Here is a 23,939-nt window from a genome sequence, read left to right on the forward strand (position 1 = left end):
CCCTAGGAGAAAAGGAAAAGAAACGCCAACAACAAGAAAATATATTTTTCCTCTTGGTTATAGACGTGTTTTTTTGTTCTTTTTGTTAAAATTTTCAAGAAAATACAAAACAAAAACAAAAAACATTATGAAGAAAGCAAATGTTACTTGGTGGCGAATAGTCTGAATGTGATTTTCAAACGAAACGGTTCTTATTTAATTTTTTTAGTTGAATAAAATTAAGACAGAAAAAAAGAATATATTTAAATAGAATTTAGAACGTATAAAAAAATCGTAAAACATTCAATAATTTATAAAATTGCAACAAAAAAAAGAGCAAGAAAATATTTAATCCAGGTGTGTGATAATTAAAAATATATACATATCTATTTAGTGCAGATGTAAGGAAGTGTTTATAATTACATATATTTTTAATAATAAATTAAAAAATAAAAAAAAACGCATATATGTATATTGATGTATATTAAATATATAATATATAATGAACAAAAGAAATTTACAAATCAATCTATATATTATATAATATCAGGAAAAAAAACATGACAATTTCAAGTGACTGACCAATGTCATTTTATTCACAAAAACAGTAGAAAACAATTCACTAATTAGTTGAGAAAGAACACCTTCAAAAAATGATGTTTTCTTCTATAAGATCAGAATAAAGTTTTTTTTGTCTATAACAACAACAACAACAAAATGCATTTACTAATAGAAAAAGTGAAAAAGAAAATGTTTTAGAAAATTAATGCTGGCGTAAAAAGCTAAAACATCATTGTGTTTCACAGAAGGCCAACAAGACATTTTATTGATCAAATTAAAAAAAAAATTAAAAACAGAAAAAACATCAAGATCCCAAGAAAAGTGACAACCACAAAACACTTAGTACAAATAAAACAAGAAATCAAAACTATTTTCGAATCTTGTAAGGTGGTTTTTCATATAAGTTTGCTCTTTCTCTCTATTTCTCTTTCACTCTCTGTGTGTGTGTTTTTCTTGTTATCTCAATATTCATTTTATGGCCAATTGCTTTATTTAGACCATCTCGAATAGAGTGTTTTTGGGGTATTCATGTTTTTTAATTTAAATTCATTTTGTTTATACAAGAAAACATGAATTTTGTTGTTGACATAAACTCTCTCGTTTCCCAATTCCTTGTACATTTTTCTCTTTTTCTATTCTATACCCTCTTGGCAGTCGTCATGATCTCAGGAAATTCAAAATATTTTGAAAATTAGATTTTATGTTTAAATATAATATTTAATAGTTTCATCGTGAAATCATGGCATCCAATCGTCATCATCATCATTATCACCACCAGACCCACACACACACACACACCACATAATCTTTAACACCATCCAAATTTTCGGCAATTTTCTCATAGCTAGATAAGATAAAATGAGAGTGAAAGAGGTGGCCCATATATAATAGAGCTCACGCATATGCATATAAACAAAAATAAAACCACCTACGCGAAGTTTTGAAATCTTGTTTTTTTTTTTTCCTGTGTGTTATACCCCATCAGCAACACCATTTTTTTAATATTCTGATATTTTTTTTACATTAAATTCCAATGCAATATTGAAACTATTATTTCGTTCTTTTATTTGTATGATTATTGAAAAAAAAAAATATTTCTTTTATTTTTTTTTAAGTTAGAAAAAACTCAAATATGGAAAAGCCAATTCGTCCCCAACGCAATCGTCGCCATAGTAGGTGGGTCGAGAATCGTTTTATCCATTATATTTTGCTTTATTTGCAACTGAATGTGTTTTTTAATGTTTTAATTTTTTTTTAATGTTCTATGTATTATTAATTGACATGCTGCTACTCTTAAACATTTTTTAAACGTTATTTTAATACTTTACAATACTTAACCCAAAATTGATTCACTTAGTTTTGCATACTAAAACAAATGTTATTTTTCTAATAATGCAGTTAGTTATTATAAATCTGATCATTTAAAATATTTAAAGTATGTTATATAGCAAAGGAAAGTCTATAGCTGAATGTCTCACTACCAATTTTTGTCTTCGAATGATTTCTTTAAAATCAATTTCGAAAATAGGTACGTTCCTATTTCATCGAGAAAGTTTCCTATTAAAAAAATGCAGACGTTTTGCTGTCACAGCAAAATAAGATAAAATAGCAGTAATTCTTCTCATCTAAAATAGCAGTTGGTTTTTATATACTCATCGTAGCAAAAAAAAAAAAAATCTGCCAAAAAAAACATCATTCCGCATATTCCACTAAATTCCCTTTTTCATCAGACTTTTTGCTGCAATAGCAGAATTTTTCTGCTGCGTATACTAAAAAATTTTATTAGCGTATTATAAGCAGAGTTTTTTTAACTAATCGGAAAAATACTTTTTTGATAGAGGCATCCAATACGGCGATGATCTACCCATTCGACTGATGCTTGATCCCAGCTAGTGAAAGCAGCAAACGGAGCTGCATCGAGCTAAATCAGGAAAAGTGGAAATTGTTTTTATACCCTCCACCATAGGATGGGGGTTTATTAACTTTGTCATCCCGTTTGTAAAACATCGAAATATTGCTCTAAGACCCCATAAAGTATATATATTCTGGGTCGTGGTGAAATTCTGAGTCGATTTGAGCATGCCCGTCCGTCCGTCTGTTGAAATCACGCTAACTTCCGAACGAAACAAGCTATCGACTTGAAACTTGGCACAAGAAGTTGTTGGTGTTGATGTAGGTCGGATGGTATTGTAAATGGGCCATATCGGTCCACTTCTACGTATAGCCCCCATATAAACGGACCCCCAAATTTGGCTTGCAGACCCTCTAAGAGAAGCAAATTTCATCCGATCCGGCTGAAATTTAGTACATGGTGTTTGTATATGGTCTCTAACAACCATGCAAAAATTGGTCTACATCGGTCCATAATTATATATATAAACCATATACCGATCCCCCGATTTGGCTTTCTGAGCCTCTAAGAGAAGCAAATTTCATCCGATCCGGCTGAAATTTGGTACATGGTGTTAGTATATGGTCTTTAACAACCATGCAAAAATTGGTCCATAATTATATATAGCCCCCCATATAAACCGATCCCCCGATTTGGCTTGCGGAGCCTTTAAGAGAAGAAAATTTCATCCGATCCGGCTGAAATTTGGTACATGGTGTTAGTATAAGGTCTCTAATAACTATGCAAAAATCGGTCCACATCGGTCCATAATTATATATAGCCCCCATATAAACCAATCCCCAGATTTGACCTCCGGAGCCTCTTGGAAGACCAAAATTCATCTGATTCAGTTGAAATTTGGTACGTAGTATTAATATATGGCCTCAAACACCCATGCAAAAATTGGTCGAAATCGGTCCATAATTATATATAGCCCCCATATAAACCCATCCCCAGATGTGACCTCCGGAGCCCCTTGGAAGAGCAAAATTCATCCGATTCGGTTGAAATTTGGTACGTGATGTTAGTATATGGTATCCAACAACCATGCAGGAATTGGTTCATATCAGTCCATAATTATATATAGCCCCAATATAAACCTATCCCCAGATTTGACCTGCGGTGGATAAGCAAAATTCATCCGATCTGATTGAAATTTAGTACGTGGTGTTAGTATATGGTCTCTAATAACCATGCAGGTATTGGTCCATATCAGTCCATAATTATATATAGCCCCCATATAAACCGATTCCGAGATTTGGTTTTAGAGCCTCTTGGAGGAGCAAATTTCATCCGAGTCAGTTGAAATTTGGTACATTGTGCTAGTACATGGCCGTTAACAACCTTGCCTAACTAGGTCCATATCGGTCTATAGTTATATATAGCCCTCAGATAAATCGATCCACAAAATCACACAAAATTTGGTCCATATCAAGTTCATAATTGTAGCCCCATATAAGCGACCCCCATATTTCAATTCTGGTTCTCCACGTACTGCGCAAAAGTCCATATTGATTCGTAATTATTTGTAGACTTACCAATACATAACTTTTTTGTCTTTTTTGTCACGTATGGACTAACTCACAATTAAGAAAACGATGTTAAGATACCTTGCCATCGGTAAGTATTACCAAAAGAACCATGCCAAATGTGGTCCATATCGGTCCATAATCATATGGACTAACTCACAATTTAGAAAACGATGTTAAGAAGTTTTTAGATACAACAACCCAAGTAATTCGATTGTGGATGACAGTCTTTCGCAGAAGTTTCTACGCAATCCATGGTGAAGGGTACATAAGATTCGGCCTGGCCGAACTTACGGGAGCCACCGTGGTGCAATGGTTAGCATGCCCGCCTTGCATACACAAGGTCGTGGGTTCGATTCCTGCTTCGACCGAACACCAAAAAGTTTTTCAGCGGTGGATTATCCCACCTCAGTAATGAGGGTTTCAAAGCTTCTTTAAGTGGTTTCACTGCAATGTGGAACGCCGTTCGGACTCGGCTATAAAAAGGAGGTCCCTTGTCATTGAGCTTAACATGGAATCGGGCAGCACTCAATGATAAGAGAGAAGTTCACCAATGTGGTATCACAATGCACTGAATAGTCTAAGTGAGCCCGATACATCGGGCTGCCACCAAACCTAATATCGGCCCAATAATTCGCAATAGAGCCGCCCTGTCTTTTTTACCAGATAGTCGATATGAATTATACCTTATGATTTTCCCCTTCTCCAATCCATTGTTTCGACCATTACTAGGATTCATATGTGTAGAAAATCATGCTGGGGGAGGGCTTAGTCTCCTGCCGAAAAATTTTATTTTAGTGTTTATATGATTACAAAAGCATTTTCATCTATTTCTGAATTTATTCGTAGAAAAAAGTCTGCTAAAAACAGTAGTCGATGTCTGCTGTTATATTTTTTTACTTCAGGGCCAAATGAACAACAATTTTTAAAATTTTTAGGTTATAAATATTTCCCCAAAGCATATTTAAGAACCAAAAGTAGTTTTTGGTATATTTTTGCACTGTAATATACTTACAAGCTCCTAAATACGATCAGCAAACATTTTGTTTGCTGTTATGCCTCAATTCGATAAATATTCAGATTTTTGGTCATGATTAGGATAGCTCCTAAGTTGATTAGGTTGGCTCCTAAGTTGACATTTTTATTTGTTTTAGCCAAAATAAAACATATTTTAGTGTAATCGAACTTCAAAAATAGCAGGAAATGTTTGCTATTTCAGCAAACAGTGACTGCTGTCCCTTTTTCAGCAGACTTTTCTGCTGTCCCTACTAACAAATTTCTTTGGGTGTAATGGAATTCAAGTGAGGTAGCTTGATATTGGGTTGGAAAACCACAAAAGGCTATCGTTGAATACCTCCAGCATTTAGATGTGAATAAATATTTTGTTTCTCGTGCCATTGCTCGTTACCGCAATACTGACAGTGTTGCATCGAGTCCTAAAACTGGACAAAACAACACCAGAAATGATCCAAGAAGCAAGGGTCAGCTTTTATGATCACTCCCCGCTCGTGTTCATCACCGGTCTGTTGCAAATAAATGCAGAATATTATCATTATTTTGGCCGCAGAATATGGCCATTCCAATAGGTCTCAGGACGTGTAAATAAAATTTGAAGGGATTTGCAACCCTTTAAAATGAGAATGTGATTGGTGCCTTAATTAATTTTTATTTAGTCTTTTTTTTCTAAATCCTTCAAATTACAAAATTTATTAAAATTGTCATTTTTTCACGATTACTTTTCTTAATTAATCCATTTTAAAGAATAAAAACTTTATAAAAAGTTGATTTGGGTTATCCCCATAAAGTTATAATTTGCATCAAAATTTGCATCAAAGACGTATAATTTTATACTCTTTTTACTGATTTCTTTTTGGTTTTGGCGGCTAAACTTGAACTTAGTACTCACCCTTTTTACTACAATTCTTTCAAATGGATAAGTGTTTCGCCTAAAAGTATGCTATGAAAATGTTCTATATTGAGGAAACCGGATTACTCCCCTGGACTGTGAATATGTTTTTAGATGAAATGGAGATAAAATGATTGTTAGGATAATTCATATCTAATTTGGATATAGTGATTTCTCAATTCTATAATAAAAACTAATATATATGCATTTAATTCGTATATTTTCTTTATGAAAACCAAAATTGCTCCATATTGCTTCATAATTAGATACAATCCTCATATAAATATTATTCCTCCCTCCGTTTGATATTTTTCGGTATGCAACATTAATATTCACTTGAATATAAATATTTTGCAGTAGATAGCCGGTCATGGTTTAGGCGCAATGTTATTTAGGATATGAAAGACATGCATTGGACAGTATTTGTTTATGCAAGATTGTTTTTTTTTTTGCAATAATAAAGTAACATTTCTGTATGGTATATAAAACTACGCAAATGGCATGCAATGTTAAAATAAAGCTTTGCACAATTTATTTGAAAAAAAAAAAAAAAAAACAAAAATATTAAAGCTCCGAAAAAATTGCCATATTAATCATTTCTTGTTACAATTTCAGACGGGCATGGCCTCCAGAAGATGATCTGCACTATCCCCGTGTAGCCAAACGTTTATTTACTCCAGAAATTAAACGCATGCTTAAAGAATGGCTTGTACGGCGTCGTGAAAATCCTTATCCTAGCCGGGAAGAGAAAAAACGTCTAGCCATTGACACTGGTCTAACCTATACACAGATATGCAATTGGTTTGCCAATTGGCGACGCAAACTAAAGAATGCCGAAAGGGAAAAATCGAAAAAATCCTGGGGCCATTTAATAAAAAACTACAATACAAATGCCAAAGGTAATGTGGAACAATTTAGTATATCCTCAGAGGATAGCATATGGGAAGAGGAGGAACAATTCAGACGAAATCGAAGCGATGATGAGGATGAAGATGATTCAATGTGTGACATAGAAGGTTCCAGTGGATCCATAGATACTAATACCGAACGTAATGATGGTAGTACAATCAAAGCGGCTAATGGCGATTGCCGACAACCTCAAAATACTTTAAAAATAGAATATAAATCGAATGTATACATCGATGGTAATTTGATGATTCCTAAAGATCATAATGATTTATTTATTGGACGAGAAGTAGATGTTCTCACAACAAATGCCACCTGTCAAATAAAACAAAGTGCCGCCAATGTTGGAACAAAAACAAAATATAAACAAAAAATTATGGAGAAATATTTAAGAGATACATTCGATGCTAATGGTGCCCCAATGCCTCCTAGTACTACCACTACATTCATACAAACATATCGTCCAGATGGACAAAATCATCCCGATCATGCAACTGTATATTGCAATAATTCAAATGCAACAACTATTATTAAATCGGGTGCCGAACTATCCAAGTGGTTAGAAAGTGCTGCTAAATTTACACCAAATAAAAATAACTACTATATTGAATGGAATAACAAAAGGTGAGGATGTAATAAATTTGATTGATTTGGACTTTTGAATTGCTTTAATATTTTTAAATATTAGACCCTTACGGTGTTTCCTTTTATGAAAAAAATTACCTTAATTTTATCTGTACAGAATAAATTTTTTAATGTACCCACAAAACGCTATCAATTTAAGGGCTGAAATGAATATAAAAGAGCGAAGCGGCGAACGTAAAATCTACTCAAAATCAAAACCACGGGAGCCACCGTGGTGCAGTGGTTAGCATGTCCGCCTTGCATACACAGGGTCGTGGGTTCAAACCCAGTTTCAACCAAACATCAAAAAGTTTTTCTGTGGATTATCCCACCTCATGCTGGTGATAATTCTGAGTGTTTCAAAGCTTCTCTAAATAAGTGGCTTCACTGCAATGTGGAACGCCGTTCGGACTCGACTATAAAAAGGAGGTCCCTTGTCAATGTGCTTAGAAGAACTCAGTGATAAGAGAGAAGTTCATCAGAGTGGTATTACAATAGGCTGAATAGTCCAAGTGAGCCTGAAATATCGGGCTGCCACTATACCTAACCTTGCTAATTTTTCAATGAATAACACTGAATAAAGGATTTTCCTCTATACGTCTTTTTAATGATCGAGCTAAACAAATGTCAGGAAGTTTTTTCGTGGTCATGTATGATACTACAACAACAATTTAATAACAATTCAACAATTTAATAACATGCCTAAGTTACAAGATCATTAAAGGTAGATTAATTCAATTTTATGATCAAAAAATACGTATGGCTTTTATGATAAAAAAAAAATATTTAGTTAAGATCCTAAGAATCCCTAAACTATAGATTATGATCGCTAATAAACCACCCCTTTTTCATTACAGAAATAAGTCCGACAAGAAGCCGTGTATCAGCAAATCGTTTCCCTCACATCCGGGAGTTGAGCAACAACAAGCCACATCGCTTACAGTTGTACCTTTACTATATTCCACCACACCATTAGTACAAATTCAAAAGACCCAAAACAATCCCCAATTTCAACAACACCACCACCAGCAGCAGCAACAACAATCTCAGTCACATTCTATAGACTCGGATCACATTTATAATTCAATACACCACAAGGATGAATTAGATGCGGCTGAAGCTTTGGCAAACTTAGCCTTTAATTGTCGTCAAAGAATGATGGATTCCAATGTCAATGCAAGAGTAACATTTCATAGACCCTTAAATGCAATGAGTTCCTAAAACATACAAAATATGTGCTCGCATAAAACCGAAAAAAGCATTTAGATTTAATGGATTAGAGAAAAAATCATAGTACACATCTATTCTTACTATTTTAATAATACTCCTACAAGACATAAGCATTCCAGCACTATTGGTTTATTTTTGATTAAAGTGCGGAAAATACATACTATATACAAAATTATTTGTGTATGCAAATTTCAATTTTATGAATAAAATCAATAATAATTATTAAACAAACAACAATTTTTTTAGGTTATGTTTATTACTTTCGTATCGAAGAAAAGTATGTAAGAAAATCTAATCCTACTGAAGTGTGGTCAACTATACTACTTTTGGTACCGATTTTCTATTATGGCCAAAATAATGAAAACCTGGTCGTATATGCCCTCATAAGAAATGATATTTATAGCAAACCACCACTGGTCTCAGACTCCATAAATTATAAACATTCTTGGTCGTGGTGAAATTCCGAGACTAGCTAGCTATGTCCGCTGACATCACGTAAACTTCCGTACGGAACAAGATATCGTCTTAAATCTTTGCAAAATTAGTTGTTAATGCACAGAACAAAATATCAGCAAATATTTTTCCAATTAACATTTTAATAGTATTTAAAAAAATATTTGATTCAACTAATTTTTTAATCAAAATAAAAATCAATCACAAAAATTAATTAATTAGTTTTTTATTATATCAATAAATTTTTTAATTGAAAAAAATTTCATTTAAAAATTAATTGGATCAATTATTATAACAATTAGTTTTTTATTATATCAATAAATTTTTTAATTGAAAAAATTTTCACTTAAAAATTAATTGGATCAATTATTTTGATGATTGAAAATTGAAATTGTGGTGTAGGTGGGATGATATTGCAAATTGACTATATCGAACCACATTTAGGTATAGCCCCCTTGAGACCCCCGGGGCAGCAAATTTATGTTAAAAATGTGATGTTAGTATATGCCATCTAGCTACCATGAAAAATTTGGTCTATATTTCATCATTTTGAGCTAACTTTTGGTTAGCGTAATCTAATGCCGGGTGGAGGAGTACTGACGCCAATGAGAACAAGCGTAAAAACATTATACACCTAAACAACTGTACTTTTTTTTTTTTAAATAGTAAAGTATGTCTGCTAGTTTATAAATCATTCTGAAGGGTTTAGAAATAAAAAAGAATTAGAAATAAAATTTATTATTTAAACTATGAGTGATAGTTTTACCATTTTTCAGTAAAATTTTTGCTATACTAAAATGTCACTCAAAAAATTTTGTTATTCACAACAGCAAAAAAGTTTGCTAAAACAGCAATTTTTGTCTGCTCAAAAGGGAAAGCAGTTGAAACAGCAAATATTTTGCTCTATTAAAGTAGCTAATACCAATACTACAGAATTAACAAACGTAAAAATTCCATCGAAACCCCATCTTTACTACTGAGGCTCAGTTCCATCTTGATGCCTACGTCAATAGGCAAAATTGTTGTACATGAGGCTCGTAAAACCCAGGAGTTATTGTTCATAAACCTCCCCATCCTAAAAGTGTACCTGTTTGGTACTGTTTATGGTCTGAAAGAGTCATTGAAACTTCCTTCTTTGCAGATAAGGTTGGATAAAGAATTCCGGTGAATGGGAATGATGATGAATAATTTTTTATCGTCGGTGTTGACCTTGACAAAGGTTACTTTCAAAAACCACGTGCCACACAATTAACGAAACTGTTACTATTTAACACTAAACGTTTCCCGGTCGGGCAATCGTAATTAGCACGACGTCTTGTGATTTTCTTCCTTTCGGTGAAAGTGAAGAAACACCATCAATTTTTATTATAAAACTGGAAACACGTTGGAAGCTCAATAAAGTCTGACATTTCTTTGGGCTTTGGCACACGAGATTTAAGGATCTAGGATAAATTTTTTTGCTAGCCACTTTTTCATAGAGATTTAGTGTCAAAAATCTGATGGTCGAAATAAATAAATGTATTTTATCCAAAATGTAAATTATGATCTCCGTTTGGGTAAACAATTGTTATTGCTGCATAATCAAAATCTATTTTTTTCATGTTTTTTATATTTCAAGTTTAGAGATCCAATGTGTAGAATGCGATTGTTTTGGGCTTACTGCAGCAGTAACTCTCTTATAAGATACATCGGAGTCCATTTATAATGTTATTCGGAACAGCACAAAATTTCAGAAAACTAGTGACATTAGGTATACTGTTGCAAAATAGCAGATTGTTTGCTATTTTAGCAAAACAAAACAGAAAACAAAACTGCAGTTTTTTTTGTCTACTAAGAAACATCATTCCATGCTTGAAATGTGGGTTTCCTCTAGTGAAAGACGAACTTAGTACCCCAAACAACACCAAATACTGCTTCTCTGGGCATTGCATTTGAATTCGGCCCATAATTCTGGCATCATTGTGTTTCCCTTTATGCTTTTTCTATGAAAAAATAATTGCCCATGTTCCCAAATCCACTTCCAGGTGAATGTGGATCAATTCCACGATTTTGGTGTCCTACAATCCACTTTCACCGGAATTTTCGTGAAATCAATTCATTTGCAAAAGTCTTTGTGAAAGTTGAATTATGTCCAAGATGGGTGTATTTCCGGTTAAAAAAAGTACTCGCGTAAAAATCTGTAATGTTTTATTTATTAATACATGAGTTTTATTAAAACTGCGTCATTTTTAATTAAAAAAATAATAAATTATAATAAGTCTATTGATTCTACTTATTTCGATTTCCGCCTTAGTGAATTTTTGGGTGATTTGTGCAACCCAGCTGGTTACAGAAAAGTCCAAAAAAGAACGTGGAATTAAGAACACCAAATTTTCACGTTCGTGGATTTGACGTGAATAGTGGAAGTAGAATTGAAGTGGATATCGAAACTTGGGTGAATATCAGCATTTTTTACAATGAATGGGGTCCGACATTTCAGCAGTAGGTCTGCTGCTCCCAAAAAGCAACGTGTATGCCGTTTTACCAAAAAAGAAAAAGCAAAACACACTGTTTTTATCCGCTTATGAACAGCATTCAGTGTTTGTTGTTATCAGTAGACTATTTTCTATCAATGTAAAAAATTTATTTCTGAATGTACTATGCAATACTTCCCTACTAACCTTTTTACTCCAAAAATGTTCAATGGTGCAAAAAAAAAGTTTTTAGAATTTAATATGGTATAGAATTGAATATCTCACCTTACCTACATGGACACAAAACGATTCCATTGTGTCGCCAACGATTTTTCATTAATATCACATTATCACTTAGTTACATTCGTTTTTTTATTTTACACCACCTTTAACAATTTCAATCCCTTTAGCACTAATCCTTCTTCTCTTCACCGACAGAATTTTCAATCGATTTTTCTGAGCTTGGCTCGCTCTCACCTTTGGCATAAACATCTAAAACATTAACAAAATTACGCTGATGTGCCTCCAGATTTTGCACTAAATTACTGGCGGCCATATTTAGCGTATGTACCAACTCAGCCTGTGCTGATTGTAATCCAGGTAATTGGGCATATTCTACGAATTCATTACGACTCAGAAGTGTATCGTTCACAATACCAGCCATAAGAATCATCTGTGGTATTTTCCGTGTAATTTTCAGCAGTTGTGAAACCCTAGGTTCTGGGGAGAATACTATGCAGGGCTGACATGCGAATAACGGTAGTATGGCCTCAAAGCGTGTACCCTCAACAGCTTTCCGAACTATCTTTTCACCATACATTTTTAATTGCATATTTTGTTTGTGCAACATGACACGGGCATCAAAGAAATCATCTGATTTTATAGAATTCAAATGAAAAATTGCTACCATTTTGGAGTTTACCAACCAATTGTGTACCTCACGGGCAATTATATCATTGTATGGATTTTCCTGAACGGTCCGTGTTCTTTTTTCAAAGCATGTTGACGTTTTTGGGGGCTCTGGATAGCGGGGTGTTGTTACAGCGATAATTTTTGCCCGTTCATAGTGAGGTTGTCGTGGTCGTTGTATATTTATTTTGCCACGGTAACGCTGGAACTGCAACAGTGGAGAACCTCGTTTCAATTGATGGAAGAGTTCTGAATTTCATTGGCAAAAGAACATTGTTTTGATTATACAACAAAATCATTCGCTGGAAATGTGACATTTTTCAATAGTCTTACCTATCTTAACTAGCTGAGACATGACTTAGGGGCTTTGGAGTATTACAAAATTTTAAAAAATTCTGTAACTTCTTACAGTTTTCTGTTATATTTTTAATAAATTGTATTAATTTTATTAAAATATGCCCAGCATTTGTTGTTAGTGCCTGTCGATTATGATTTTCAATGTAATCGATTGCATAGTGTTCCATAGCAATGCAATCGATACTCGATAACTTATAATGCCGGTTGCAATGTTTTGTGAATGATTATTATAATTCATAATAGATTTACGGTAAATTTTTATATCGGAAACAAACATTCTCCTTCCGGCCGGTATTAAGATCGGTGAAACTCAAATCTTTTTACGATTAATTTTCTTTACTATGTTATTTTAAAGAAAGAACATTTTTGACTGAATAATTTGGAGCATCCCCTTCATGTTTTGTTAGATTTTGCAAAGAAAAAAAAGCCGCATATTTATTGTTATTTTGTTAATGCAATTTTGGTTTCTACTAGTGAATGAAGAACTTAGTACCGTCCTTAACCCCAAAAATAAAACGAATACACCAAATAATTGCTGGTCTAGGAATTTCAATTTAAATTGACCGTTAAGTTTTGTACCATTACATTTCCCTACACCCAAAGAAATTTGTTAGTAGGGACAGCAGAAAAACCTGCTAAAATAGCAGAAAGTCTGCTGAAAAAGGGACAGCAGTCACTGTTTGCTGAAATAGCAAACATTTTCTGCTATTTTTGAAGCTCGATTACACTAAAACATGTTTTATTTTGGCTAAAACAAATAAAAATGTCAACTTAGGAGCTATCCTAACATAATTAAACCAATATTTTATGAATATCTATAGTGCTTGAACAAAAAACTGAATATTTATCGAATTGAGGCATAACAGCAAACAAAATGTTTGCTGATCGTATTTAGGAGCTTGTAAGTATATTACAGTGCAAAAATATACCAAAAACTACTTTTGGTTCTTAAATATGCTTTGGGGAAAAATTTATAACCTAAAAATTTTATAAATTGTTGTTCATTTGGCCCTGAAGTACAAAGGTTAGGTTAGGTTAAGTTATGTGGCAGCCCGATGTATCGGGCTCACTTAGACTATTCAGTCCATTGTGATACCACAGTGGTGAACTTCTCTCTTATCACTGAGTGCTGCCCGATTCCATGTTAAACTCAATGACAAGGGACCTCCTTTTTATAGCCGAGTCCGAACGGCGTTCCACATTCCAGTGAAACCACTTAGAGAAGCTTTGAAACCCTCAGAAATGTCACCAGCATTACTGAGGTGGGATAATCCACCGCTGAAAAAAACTTTTTGGTGTTCGGTCGTAGCAGGAATGGAACCCACGACCTTGTGTATGCTAATCATTGCACCACGAAGGCTCCCGTGGTGCAATGATTTAACAGCAGACATCGACTGCTGTTTTTAGCAGACTTTTTTCTATGAGTGTACCACAGACTCGTAAATAACACTACAACAATCGCCAACTGTGATGGGGGAAGCGTATCAAAAAGTACGAAATGTACGTGAAAGTATTTTGCCATCACTATTGTTACAAGAGCCATTTTATATTTTGTGAAACACCAAGCGCAACTAGCTTATTATAATTTATTTAAATAAAAACGAAAATCAAGTGCTGAACAATTTTCGACTTTCCAAATGTAACTCTACATCATTATTTTATTAATGCAAAAAAATATGTAAAATGTGATGTGATAGTCGTATAAATGTTATATTTGGAAGGATTTTTTAAACGTTTAATCAAATTAATAAACATCTTAACAATCGTGTTTTACTTGACCACAATGATTCGTTTACAATTATCTTAAAATTCACCTTTTCTGATAGGTGAATTGGTGAACAATTTTCGACTTTCCAAATATAACTCTACATCATTATTTTATTAATGCAAAAAAATATGTAAGATGTGATGTGATAGTCGTATAAATGTTATATTTGGAAGGATTTTTTTAAACGTTTAATCAAAGTAATAAACATCTTAACAATCGTATTTTCTTGACTACAATGATTCGTTTACAATTATCTTAAAATGCACCTTTTCTGAAGGGGTTCTTATTGGCGTCGTTCTAAATTTATCTAAAAAGGCACCTAATAATTGCACTCATGCGAAACTTTTTTGTAGTAACTTGGCGTGGTAAAACTTCTCAATAGTGGCGTCACAAGTTTTGGATATCGTATACGACTATTTTCGACGTGATGGGGATTCTCAGAAGCGCCGTTAAATTAAAAAATGTTGGTAGGGTAAAAACGTGTGTATTAAATTCACAAAATCACTTAGAATTAAAATTAGTAATAGACTCCCTGCAAATATTAAAGTACTCAAGAATATTTCCATATATAATGTCGAAAAATTTATTTTGTCCTCTGAAAAACATAATTTGAAATTTGTCAAAGAATTCTTTACTGATAAATAAATGGAATGAAATTGAAATTGTAAATATTAAAAATATAAAGTACATTGAACAGATTGATTTTTGATAAAGGTTCATAATTTTAAAATGGCTTCAAATCAATACCTATTTTAAAAGTTATCGGATCTTTTAAGTTATCCATACATTATGCATATTCTATTGCGAAGGTTTGTTGTTGCTTTTTTCTTTGCTGATGAATTTTACCTGGCTCGATAAGTTTTTTGATGGGAATTGGGATGTTAGAAAATATATTTTTGGTGCTTTTTATAATTCGGGAGTTGGCATCACTGCTAAGGAACGCAATTAAATGGAAACGGAAACTTGTACTCACCAATTTGCAATGAACTCTACAAAAACAATTCTCCTATTTTGATAGAAATAGATATTTGTACTCCCAATTTGGAGAAACTCTCTTTTGCTCAGATAGAGAATTTCGTGCAAACACAGATTTTACAAAAACAACAACAACAATTTGTAAAGAGTTGATGTTGGCTGAACGAAAATAAGAGTATGAAATGTTGCAGTAATTGAGAATTTAATTTTATAAATAGGTAGCTGAGCAGTAAAGATTTTGGCGGGATTTTGTCTACCATTTTCTTGGAAAAAGAGAGCGGAAGCATTTTTGTATATAATATAAACGGAAAGTTGCAAAATTGTGCAAGTAAATTGAAGCTTAAGTTATCCGAAGCTAAAGCAGACAATGAATTGGAATGGAAAAAATATTCTAGAATGAATCACAGTGTCTATTATTCACAAAATGTCAGAGAATAAATATTGTTTTCCTATTAATATTTAGGAAATAACATATAAAGGCACCAGGAAAAAAATGAAATTCATTAATAATAAATTGTCGTATAATGGATTAGCATTTTTATTATTTCAAAACGTTTTGTTTTATAATTTACTAAATCTATATGTTCAGTATAACCAATCAATGTAAATCTAACGTATTCGCTTATAACTCACCACAAACTCGCCGTTTATATCAATTGTTACTATATTTGATAGAATTCACTTTTATTTTTTAATATCAAATAGCGAGCAACGGAACACAAAACCAAGTAAAACACTAAACACATTCACAAACATGAAACGATCAAGGCTCAACAACCGCGACACGCGTAATATAAACCGAACGAGCCCAGAGTATAAAACGAACTAACAAGGTTAAGCAATGTATGGGTTGGTGGTGGATACCAAGCATAAATGGTTTTTAAGTAAATAGGGAGACTGAGCGGATATAGATCTCTACTCCAAAAAATGGATACGGAAATTTCCTCTCCTCAATTATTGAGAGACTCTCTTTTTTCCAACACAAGAGCATAAAATATGGAGATTTGTAAAAACTCTACAAACAAAATATTTCGTAATCAATGGTGCCTCTTTAGTGCATTTTCAAAAAAGCACCAACTTGGTGCTTTTCGGCGTTTCATTTTAGTGCTTTTGGTTTTTTTTTTTTTTAATTTGAACAGAGATTAGTTCGATTGACAAAAACGTATATTTTTAATCCACAAAAATACTTATTACTAAAATAAGAAATATATTCCCTTCAAATATTATAATATTCGAGACTATTTCCATATTTAATGTCGATAAATCGAATCTACTTAGTCTTCTGAAAAACATATTTCGAAATTTGTCGAAGAATTCCGAGCAAAATGATTGAATGAAATGGGAATATACAATTAAAAATATAACCTATATAAAAAAATAACTTACATCGAACAGATACATTTTGAATAGAGGCTAATCATTTTAAAAATGCATCAAATCAAATGTATTTGCTTTTAAAAATTCGGGAGTTGGCATCACTGCTAAGGAACTTTTCAAACGTAATTAAATGGAAAGGGAAACTTGAACTCAACAATTTGCAATGAACTCTACAAAAACAATTCTCCTATTTTGATAGAAATAGATAATTGTACTGCCAATTTGGAGAAACTCTCTTTTGCTCAAATAGAGAATTTCATGCACACACAGATTTTACCAAAACAACAACAACGTTTTGTAAAGAGTTGATGTTGGCTGAACGAAAATAAGAGTATGAAATGTTGCAATAATTGAGAATTTAATTTTATAAATAGCTAGCTGCTAGCAGAGCAGTAAAGATTTTGGCGGGATTTTGTCTGCCATTTTCTTGGAAAAAGAGAGCGGAAGCATTTTTGTATATAATATAAACGGAAAGTTGCAAAATTGTGCAAGTAAATTGAAGCTTAAGTTATCCGAAGCTAAAGCAGACAATGAATTGGAATGGAAAAAATATTCTAGAATGAATCACAGTGTCTATTATTCAAAATATGTCTGAGAATAAATATTGTTTTCCTATTAATATTTAGGAAATAGCATATAAAGGCACCAGGAAAAAAAACGAAAACCATTAATAAATTGTCGTATAATGGATTAGCATTTTTATTATTTCAAAACGTTTTGTTTTATAATTTACTAAATCTATATGGTCAGTATAACCAATCAATGTAAATCTAACATATTCGCTTATAACTCACCTCAAACTCGCCGTTTATATCAATTGTTACTATATTTTATAGAATACACTTTTATTTTTTAATATCAAATACCGAGCAACGGAACACAAAACCGAGGAAAACACTAAACACATTCACACACATGAAATGATCAAGGCTCAACAACCGCGACACGCGAAATATAAACCGAACGAGCCCAGAGTAAAAAACGAACTAACAAGGTTAAGCAATGAATGGGTTGGTGGTGGATACCAAGCATAAATGGTTTTTAAGTAAATAGGGAGACTGAGCGGATATAGATCTCTACTCCAAAAAATGGATACGGAAATTTCCTCTCCTCAATTATTGAGAGACTCTCTTTTTCCCAACACAAGAGCATAAAATATGGAGATTTATTTGTAAAAACTCTACAAAAACAAAAGATTTCGTAATCAATGGTGCCTCTTTAGTGCATTCTCAAAAAGCACAAACTTGATGCTTTTCGGCGCTTCCTTTTAGTGCTTTTTTTTCAATTTGAACAGAGATTAGTTCGATTGACAAAAACCTATATTTTGAATCCACAAAATACTTATTATTAAAATAAGAAATATATTCCCTTCAAATATTATAATACTCGAGACTATTTCCATATTTAATGTCGATAAAACTACACCCAAAGAAATTTGTTAGTAGGGACAGCAGAAAAGTCTGCTAAAACAGCAGAAAGTCTGCTGAAAAAGGGACAGCAGTAACTGTTTGCTGAAATAGCAAACATGTTCTGCTATTTTTGAAGCTCGATTACACTAAAATATGTTTTATTTTGGCTAAAACAAATAAAAATGTCAACTTAGGAGCTATCCTAACATAATTAAAACACTATTTTATGAATATCTATAGTATTTGACCAAAAATCTGAATATTTATCAAATTGAGGCATAACAGCAAACAAAATGTTTGCTGATCGTATTTAGGAGCTTGTAGGTATATTACAGTGCAAAAATATACCAATAGCTACTTTTGGTTCTTAAATATGCTTTGGGGAAAAATTTATAACCTAAAAATTTTATAAATTGTTGTTCACTTGGCCCTAAAGTACAAAAATATAACAGCAGACATCGACTGCTGTTTTTAGCAGACTTTTTTCTATGAGTGTACTTAGTCTTCTGAAAAACATGTTTCGAAATTTGTCGAAGAATTCCGATCAAAATGATCGAATGAAATGGAAATATGCAATTAAAAATATAACTTATATTAAAAAAAAAAAAAACTTACATCGAACAGATACATTTTGAATAGAGGCTAATCATTTTAAAAATGCATCAAATCAAATGTATTTGCTTTTAAAAATTCGGGAGTTGGCATCACTGCTAAGGAACTTTTCAAACGTAATTAAATGGAAAGGGAAACTTGTACTCAACAATTTGCAATGAACTCTACAAAAACAATTCTCCTATTTTGATAGAAATAGATAATTGTACTGCCAATTTGGAGAAACTCTCTTTTGCTCAAATAGAGAATTTCATGCAAACACAGATTTTACAAAAACAACAACAACGTTTTGTAAAGAGTTGATGTTGGCTGAACGAAAATAAGAGTATGAAATGTTGCAATAATTGAGAATTTAATTTTATAAATAGCTAGCTGCTAGCAGAGCAGTAAAGATTTTGTCTGCCATTTTCTTGGAAAAAGAGAGCGGAAGCATTTTTGTACATAATATAAACGGAAAGTTGCAAAATTGTGCAAGTAAATTGAAGCTTAAGTTATCCGAAGCTAAAGCAGACAATGAATTGGAATGGAAACAATATTCTAGAATGAAACACAGTGTCTATTATTCAAAAAATGTCTGAGAATAAATATTTTTTCCTATATATATTTAGGAAATAACATATAAAACACCAGGAAAAAAATGAAAACCATAAATAATAAATTGTCGTATAATGGATTAGCATTTTTATGATTTCATAACGTTTTGTTTTACAATTTACTAAATCTATATGTTCAGTATAACCAATCAATGTAAATCTAACATATTCGCTTATAACTCACCTCAAACTCGCCGTTTATATCAATTGTTTCTATATTTTATAGAATTCACTTTTATTTTTTAATATCAAATACCGAACAACGGAACACAAAACCGAGTAAAACACTAAACACATTCACAAACATGAAATGATCAAGGCTCAACAACCGCGACACGCGAAATATAAACCGAACGAGCCCAGAGTATAAAACGAACTAACAAAGTTTAGCAATGTATGGGTTGGTGGTGGATACCAAGCATAAATGATTTCTAAGTAAATAAGGAGACTGAGCGGATATATATCTCTACTCCAAAAAAATGGAAACGGAAATTTCCTCTCCTCAATTATTGAGAGACTCTCTTTTTCCCAACACAAGAGCATAAAATATGGAGATTTATTTGTAAAAACTCTACAAACAAAATATTTCGTAATCAATGGTGCCTCCTTAGTGCATTTTCAAAAAAGCACCAACTTGGTGCTTTTCGGGGTTTCATTTTAGTGCTTTTGGTGAACAGAGATTAGTTCGATTGACAAAAACGTATATTTTGAATCCACAAAAATACTTATTATTAAAATAAGATATATATTCCCTTCAAATATTATAATACTCGAGATTATTTCCATATTTAATGTCGATAAATCTACTTAGTCTTCTGAAAAACATATTTCGAAATTTGTCGAAGAATTCCGATCAAAATGATTGAACGAAATGGAAATATGCAATTAAAAATATAACTTATATAAAAAAAATAACTTACATTGAACAGATACATTTTGAATAGAGGCTAATCATTTTAAAACTGGATCAAATCAAATGTATTTGGCTTTGTAATAGATTTTTTTAAGTTATCCATATTCTGTATATTTATAAGTGGAGAAAACTTTTAATGATACGATTTATTGTTTAAATAAAATTAGAAATAGAATATGTCTCTATACAATTAATTATTTAATTCATATCAAATGTCAAATTAAAATAACGAAATGGTTACTATTTTGATTGTCAAATTCCAGATAAAATTTGTTTAAGAATTAATTCTAACGAAACATATACATACATACAAAATCAGAATACTATAAAAATCTTTATTGTATCCAGAGGATGAAGAACAAAATGATAAAACATTCTTTGATGAAAATATTTTTTAAATATTCAATTATATTTAAATTGGTGGGAATTGGGGTGGTGTTGGTAATTGTAAAGGGTGGTTAAATTGTAAGGGCCGATGTTGAATGTGAACCACACCTAAAGCCAAGTTTTTTCCGAATTTTTTTTGAAATTTCTCTATTTCAGACTTACTCAATTTGAACCATGGAGAGATACACAATCCAACAACGTGTTAAATGGTTCCAAGAAATGGCAACAGTGGATGATCAATTTTCGAAGAAAATCATCTTCAGTGATGAGGCACATTTTCACCTCAGTGGATTCGTCAATAAACAGAATTGTCGCATTTGGGTGAATGAGAATCCAAGAGTGATTGTCGAAAAACCAATGCACCCACAAAGAGTGACTGTTTGGTGCGGTTTATGGGCTGGCGGCATCATTGGGCCGTATTTTTTCCAAAATGAGGCCGGTCAGGCAGTTGCTGTGAATGGTGTTCGCTATCGTGAGATGATAACGAACTTTTTATGGCCCGAATTGGAAGATATGGATGTGGACGATATGTGGTTTCAGCAGGACGGTGCCACTTGTCACACAGCTAACGAAACAATGGCTCTTTTGCGCAACAAATTCAATGGCCGTGTTATCTCACGTAATGGCGATGTCAATTGACCGCCAAGATCATGTGATTTGACACCGTTGGACTTTTTTCTTTGGGGTTATTTGCAAGAAAAGGTGTACGTCGATAAGCCAGCAACAATTCAAGAGCTAAAGGATGAGATAATTCGGCACATTAACGGCATAGAACTTCCATTATGGCTCAGCGTCATCGAAAATTTGGACCATCGGATGAAGGTGTGCCACCGAAGTCGCGGCGCCCATTTGGCCGATATTTTGTTCCATACATAATTGAGTAATACCAATATATCACAATAAAATTACAATAATTTCCTAAATAGTTTGTGTTTTATTCAAAATCAACATCGGCCCTTGAAATTTTAACCACCCTTTAGTATATTTTTGGTGCTTTCGGTCATTCGGGAGTTGGAATCACCTCATTGACTGCTTTCTCTTTTCCAGCAGACAAAAACTGCTGTTTTAGCAAACATTTTTATTGTTATGTATAACAAAATTCTTTGGTTGTATGCATGCAAAACTTTTTTATATGGATTATAATAGTTTTTCGCACCAAAACGCGATCTTTGTACTAGGATTTATGAGATTTTAATGTGTTTTTATACCCTGCGCCACACTGTGGAACAGGGTATTATAAGTTAGTGCATATGTTTGCAACACCCAGAAGGAGACGAAATAGACATATGGTGTCTTTGGCAATATTGCTAAGAGCCGGCCCCTGAGTCGATATAGTCATGTCCGTTTGTCTGTGAACATATTCTTGTGATCAAAGTCCAGGTCGCAGTTTTAGTCCAATCGAATTTGGCACAAGTTTTTGTTTTGGGTCAGAATAAGAACCCTATTCATTTTAGAAGAAATCGGTTTAAATTTAGATATAGCTCCCATATATATATCTTTCTCTTGTTCTTGAAATGCTTGCTAATTTTGGTTGAAATCGGCTCAGATTTAGATATAGCTCCCATATATATCTTTCGCCCGATTTTCCCTAATATGACCGCAGAGGTCAAAGTTGTAATTCGATTTACGTGAAAAGTTGTAATTCGATTACTCACAAGGAGTAGAATAAACATAGCTACACCCAGAAAAAAGTAACCCCTTCTTTAAGTTAAAATGAACTCATTGTGAAGAAAGTTGAACTTCGTATAGCGCCAAAGACATTTTTATTTGTTTGAACGATGTGATTTTCGTAGAAATTAGGAATAATGCATTCCATATATTAGTTAACATTTTCCTATATTTATATACCACTATACTACAGAATGAAAAAATTTAACTAATTTGAATTCATATATGGAATGATTTTATTGAAATTTTTTCATTCATTTCGACAAATCTTACACATTTGTGGTAAAACTTTTACTTCATAATTAGAACTGCTTACCTTCGTTTTTAAATACAATTTTATTTATTTCTATAAGCAATTTTATCTTCAATAAAAGACATGTTTTATTAATATATTGAATATATTTATTAAGAATCAACAGCATCGAATCTCTTTGAAATATTAGTTTATTATTCCACTATTTCCAATTTCCGTGTGATATTATCAACTGTAAAACGCACTTTTTCTTCTTCTTGTACTTTTCACTTTTAATAAATTGCTGCCTAACGATTTTGTCCTCCTTTTACAATTTCAATACCTACAAATATAAAAAATCATAAAACATTTTTGTTGCAAAAGGTTAGCGTCACTGAATATTACCTGATAATTGAAGATTCCAAAATGAAGACAAATGAAAGGGTTTTTATTCTGCTGGTGTTTTCTTTCTTTATACACTATCACGAACATTGATAGATTTATTTAAAAAAACGAAAATTTTTCTCACTAATTTAAAATAACAAATATTTTATATATTTTATTTGTTATTTATTATATTATTTTACCTATTATTTTTTAACAATCTCTCCGTATACCAAAACAACGCGATTCCAACTAAAAAAACAACCGACGCGCAAATATATCGATTACACCCACGCGCAAACACATCGATTACGATGACAGGTATCGATTACAGGTAGACAATAGAAATTTAGGAAAATTTCCTATATTCTAACAAGTGTGTTTCCTTAAGTTTTGAAAGGATTGCATACTTCTTAGTACGAATGAACTAAAATATTTTTCTATGCCAAGTGTTGTTCGTATGTATGAAAAACTTTCTATTATAAAGGAAGTCGCAATTATCATTTTATAAGAAATTTTACTAATTTTGAGGAAACTTGGTTTTAGTTCGGTTTTTGTTTATTTTTACGAATGCTTTGTTATCGGTGAATAAAATTTTCTTTTTCAGTAGTAAATTCTTATACCCAGCGAAGAAAATAGTATGAGTAAAATTCCATGCCTTATTCTAGTTAATGAACTATTCCTAACTGCTTACAGTTTAGGATTTTTTTACTGAAACGAGTAAATTTTATTATTTTTCACAAAAATTTACCTTAATGGAAATAAAATGGATAACTATATTGATGAAAATTTTTTCCTTTAGTTTCGAAGGCACTTTTTTCTG

General features: G+C 32.4%; 2 protein-coding genes across 4 annotated transcripts; one reads left to right on the forward strand and one right to left on the reverse strand.

Moving 5' to 3' along the window:
• The first annotated feature begins 179 nt into the window (after positions 1 to 179).
• LOC142226711 (uncharacterized) lies at positions 180 to 8,863 on the forward strand. Of its 3 annotated transcripts, none has more exons than XM_075296845.1 (4): positions 180 to 336; positions 1,656 to 1,716; positions 6,482 to 7,396; positions 8,254 to 8,863. In XM_075296845.1, exons 2-4 carry the CDS (start codon positions 1,673 to 1,675, stop codon positions 8,615 to 8,617), a joined length of 1,323 nt encoding a protein of 440 aa, XP_075152960.1. In that variant the 5' UTR covers positions 180 to 336; positions 1,656 to 1,672; the 3' UTR covers positions 8,618 to 8,863. The 3 variants fall into 3 exon arrangements, with proteins under 3 accessions (XP_075152960.1, XP_075152959.1, XP_075152961.1); XM_075296844.1 differs by having other exon boundaries at positions 1,660 to 1,716; XM_075296846.1 differs by lacking the exon at positions 1,656 to 1,716.
• A 3,023-nt stretch (positions 8,864 to 11,886) lies between these two features.
• mRpL10 (mitochondrial ribosomal protein L10) lies at positions 11,887 to 12,940 on the reverse strand. The gene is made up of 2 exons (XM_075296848.1): positions 12,775 to 12,940; positions 11,887 to 12,690 (listed from the first exon to the last, which is right to left on the reverse strand). Exons 1-2 carry the CDS (start codon positions 12,794 to 12,796, stop codon positions 11,945 to 11,947), a joined length of 768 nt encoding a protein of 255 aa, XP_075152963.1. The 5' UTR covers positions 12,797 to 12,940; the 3' UTR covers positions 11,887 to 11,944.
• Positions 12,941 to 23,939: the final 10,999 nt, after the last annotated feature.

The sequence above is a fragment of the Haematobia irritans genome, chromosome 2 (genome assembly GCF_050003625.1).
Source record: "Haematobia irritans isolate KBUSLIRL chromosome 2, ASM5000362v1, whole genome shotgun sequence".
NCBI classification, from domain to species: Eukaryota; Metazoa; Arthropoda; class Insecta; order Diptera; family Muscidae; genus Haematobia; species Haematobia irritans.

Coding starts and splice junctions, on each gene's coding strand:
- LOC142226711 (XM_075296845.1), top strand. CDS start 1,673: ATGGAAAAGCCAATTCGTCCCCAACGCAATCGTCGCCATAGTAG. Junction 1,717..6,481: donor CGCAATCGTCGCCATAGTAG/GTGGGTCGAGAA, acceptor TTACAATTTCAG/ACGGGCATGGCCTCCAGAAG. Junction 7,397..8,253: donor ATTGAATGGAATAACAAAAG/GTGAGGATGTAA, acceptor TTTTCATTACAG/AAATAAGTCCGACAAGAAGC.
- mRpL10 (XM_075296848.1), bottom strand. CDS start 12,796: ATGTCTCAGCTAGTTAAGATAG. Junction 12,691..12,774: donor GTCTCAGCTAGTTAAGATAG/GTAAGACTATTG, acceptor AATGAAATTCAG/AACTCTTCCATCAATTGAAA.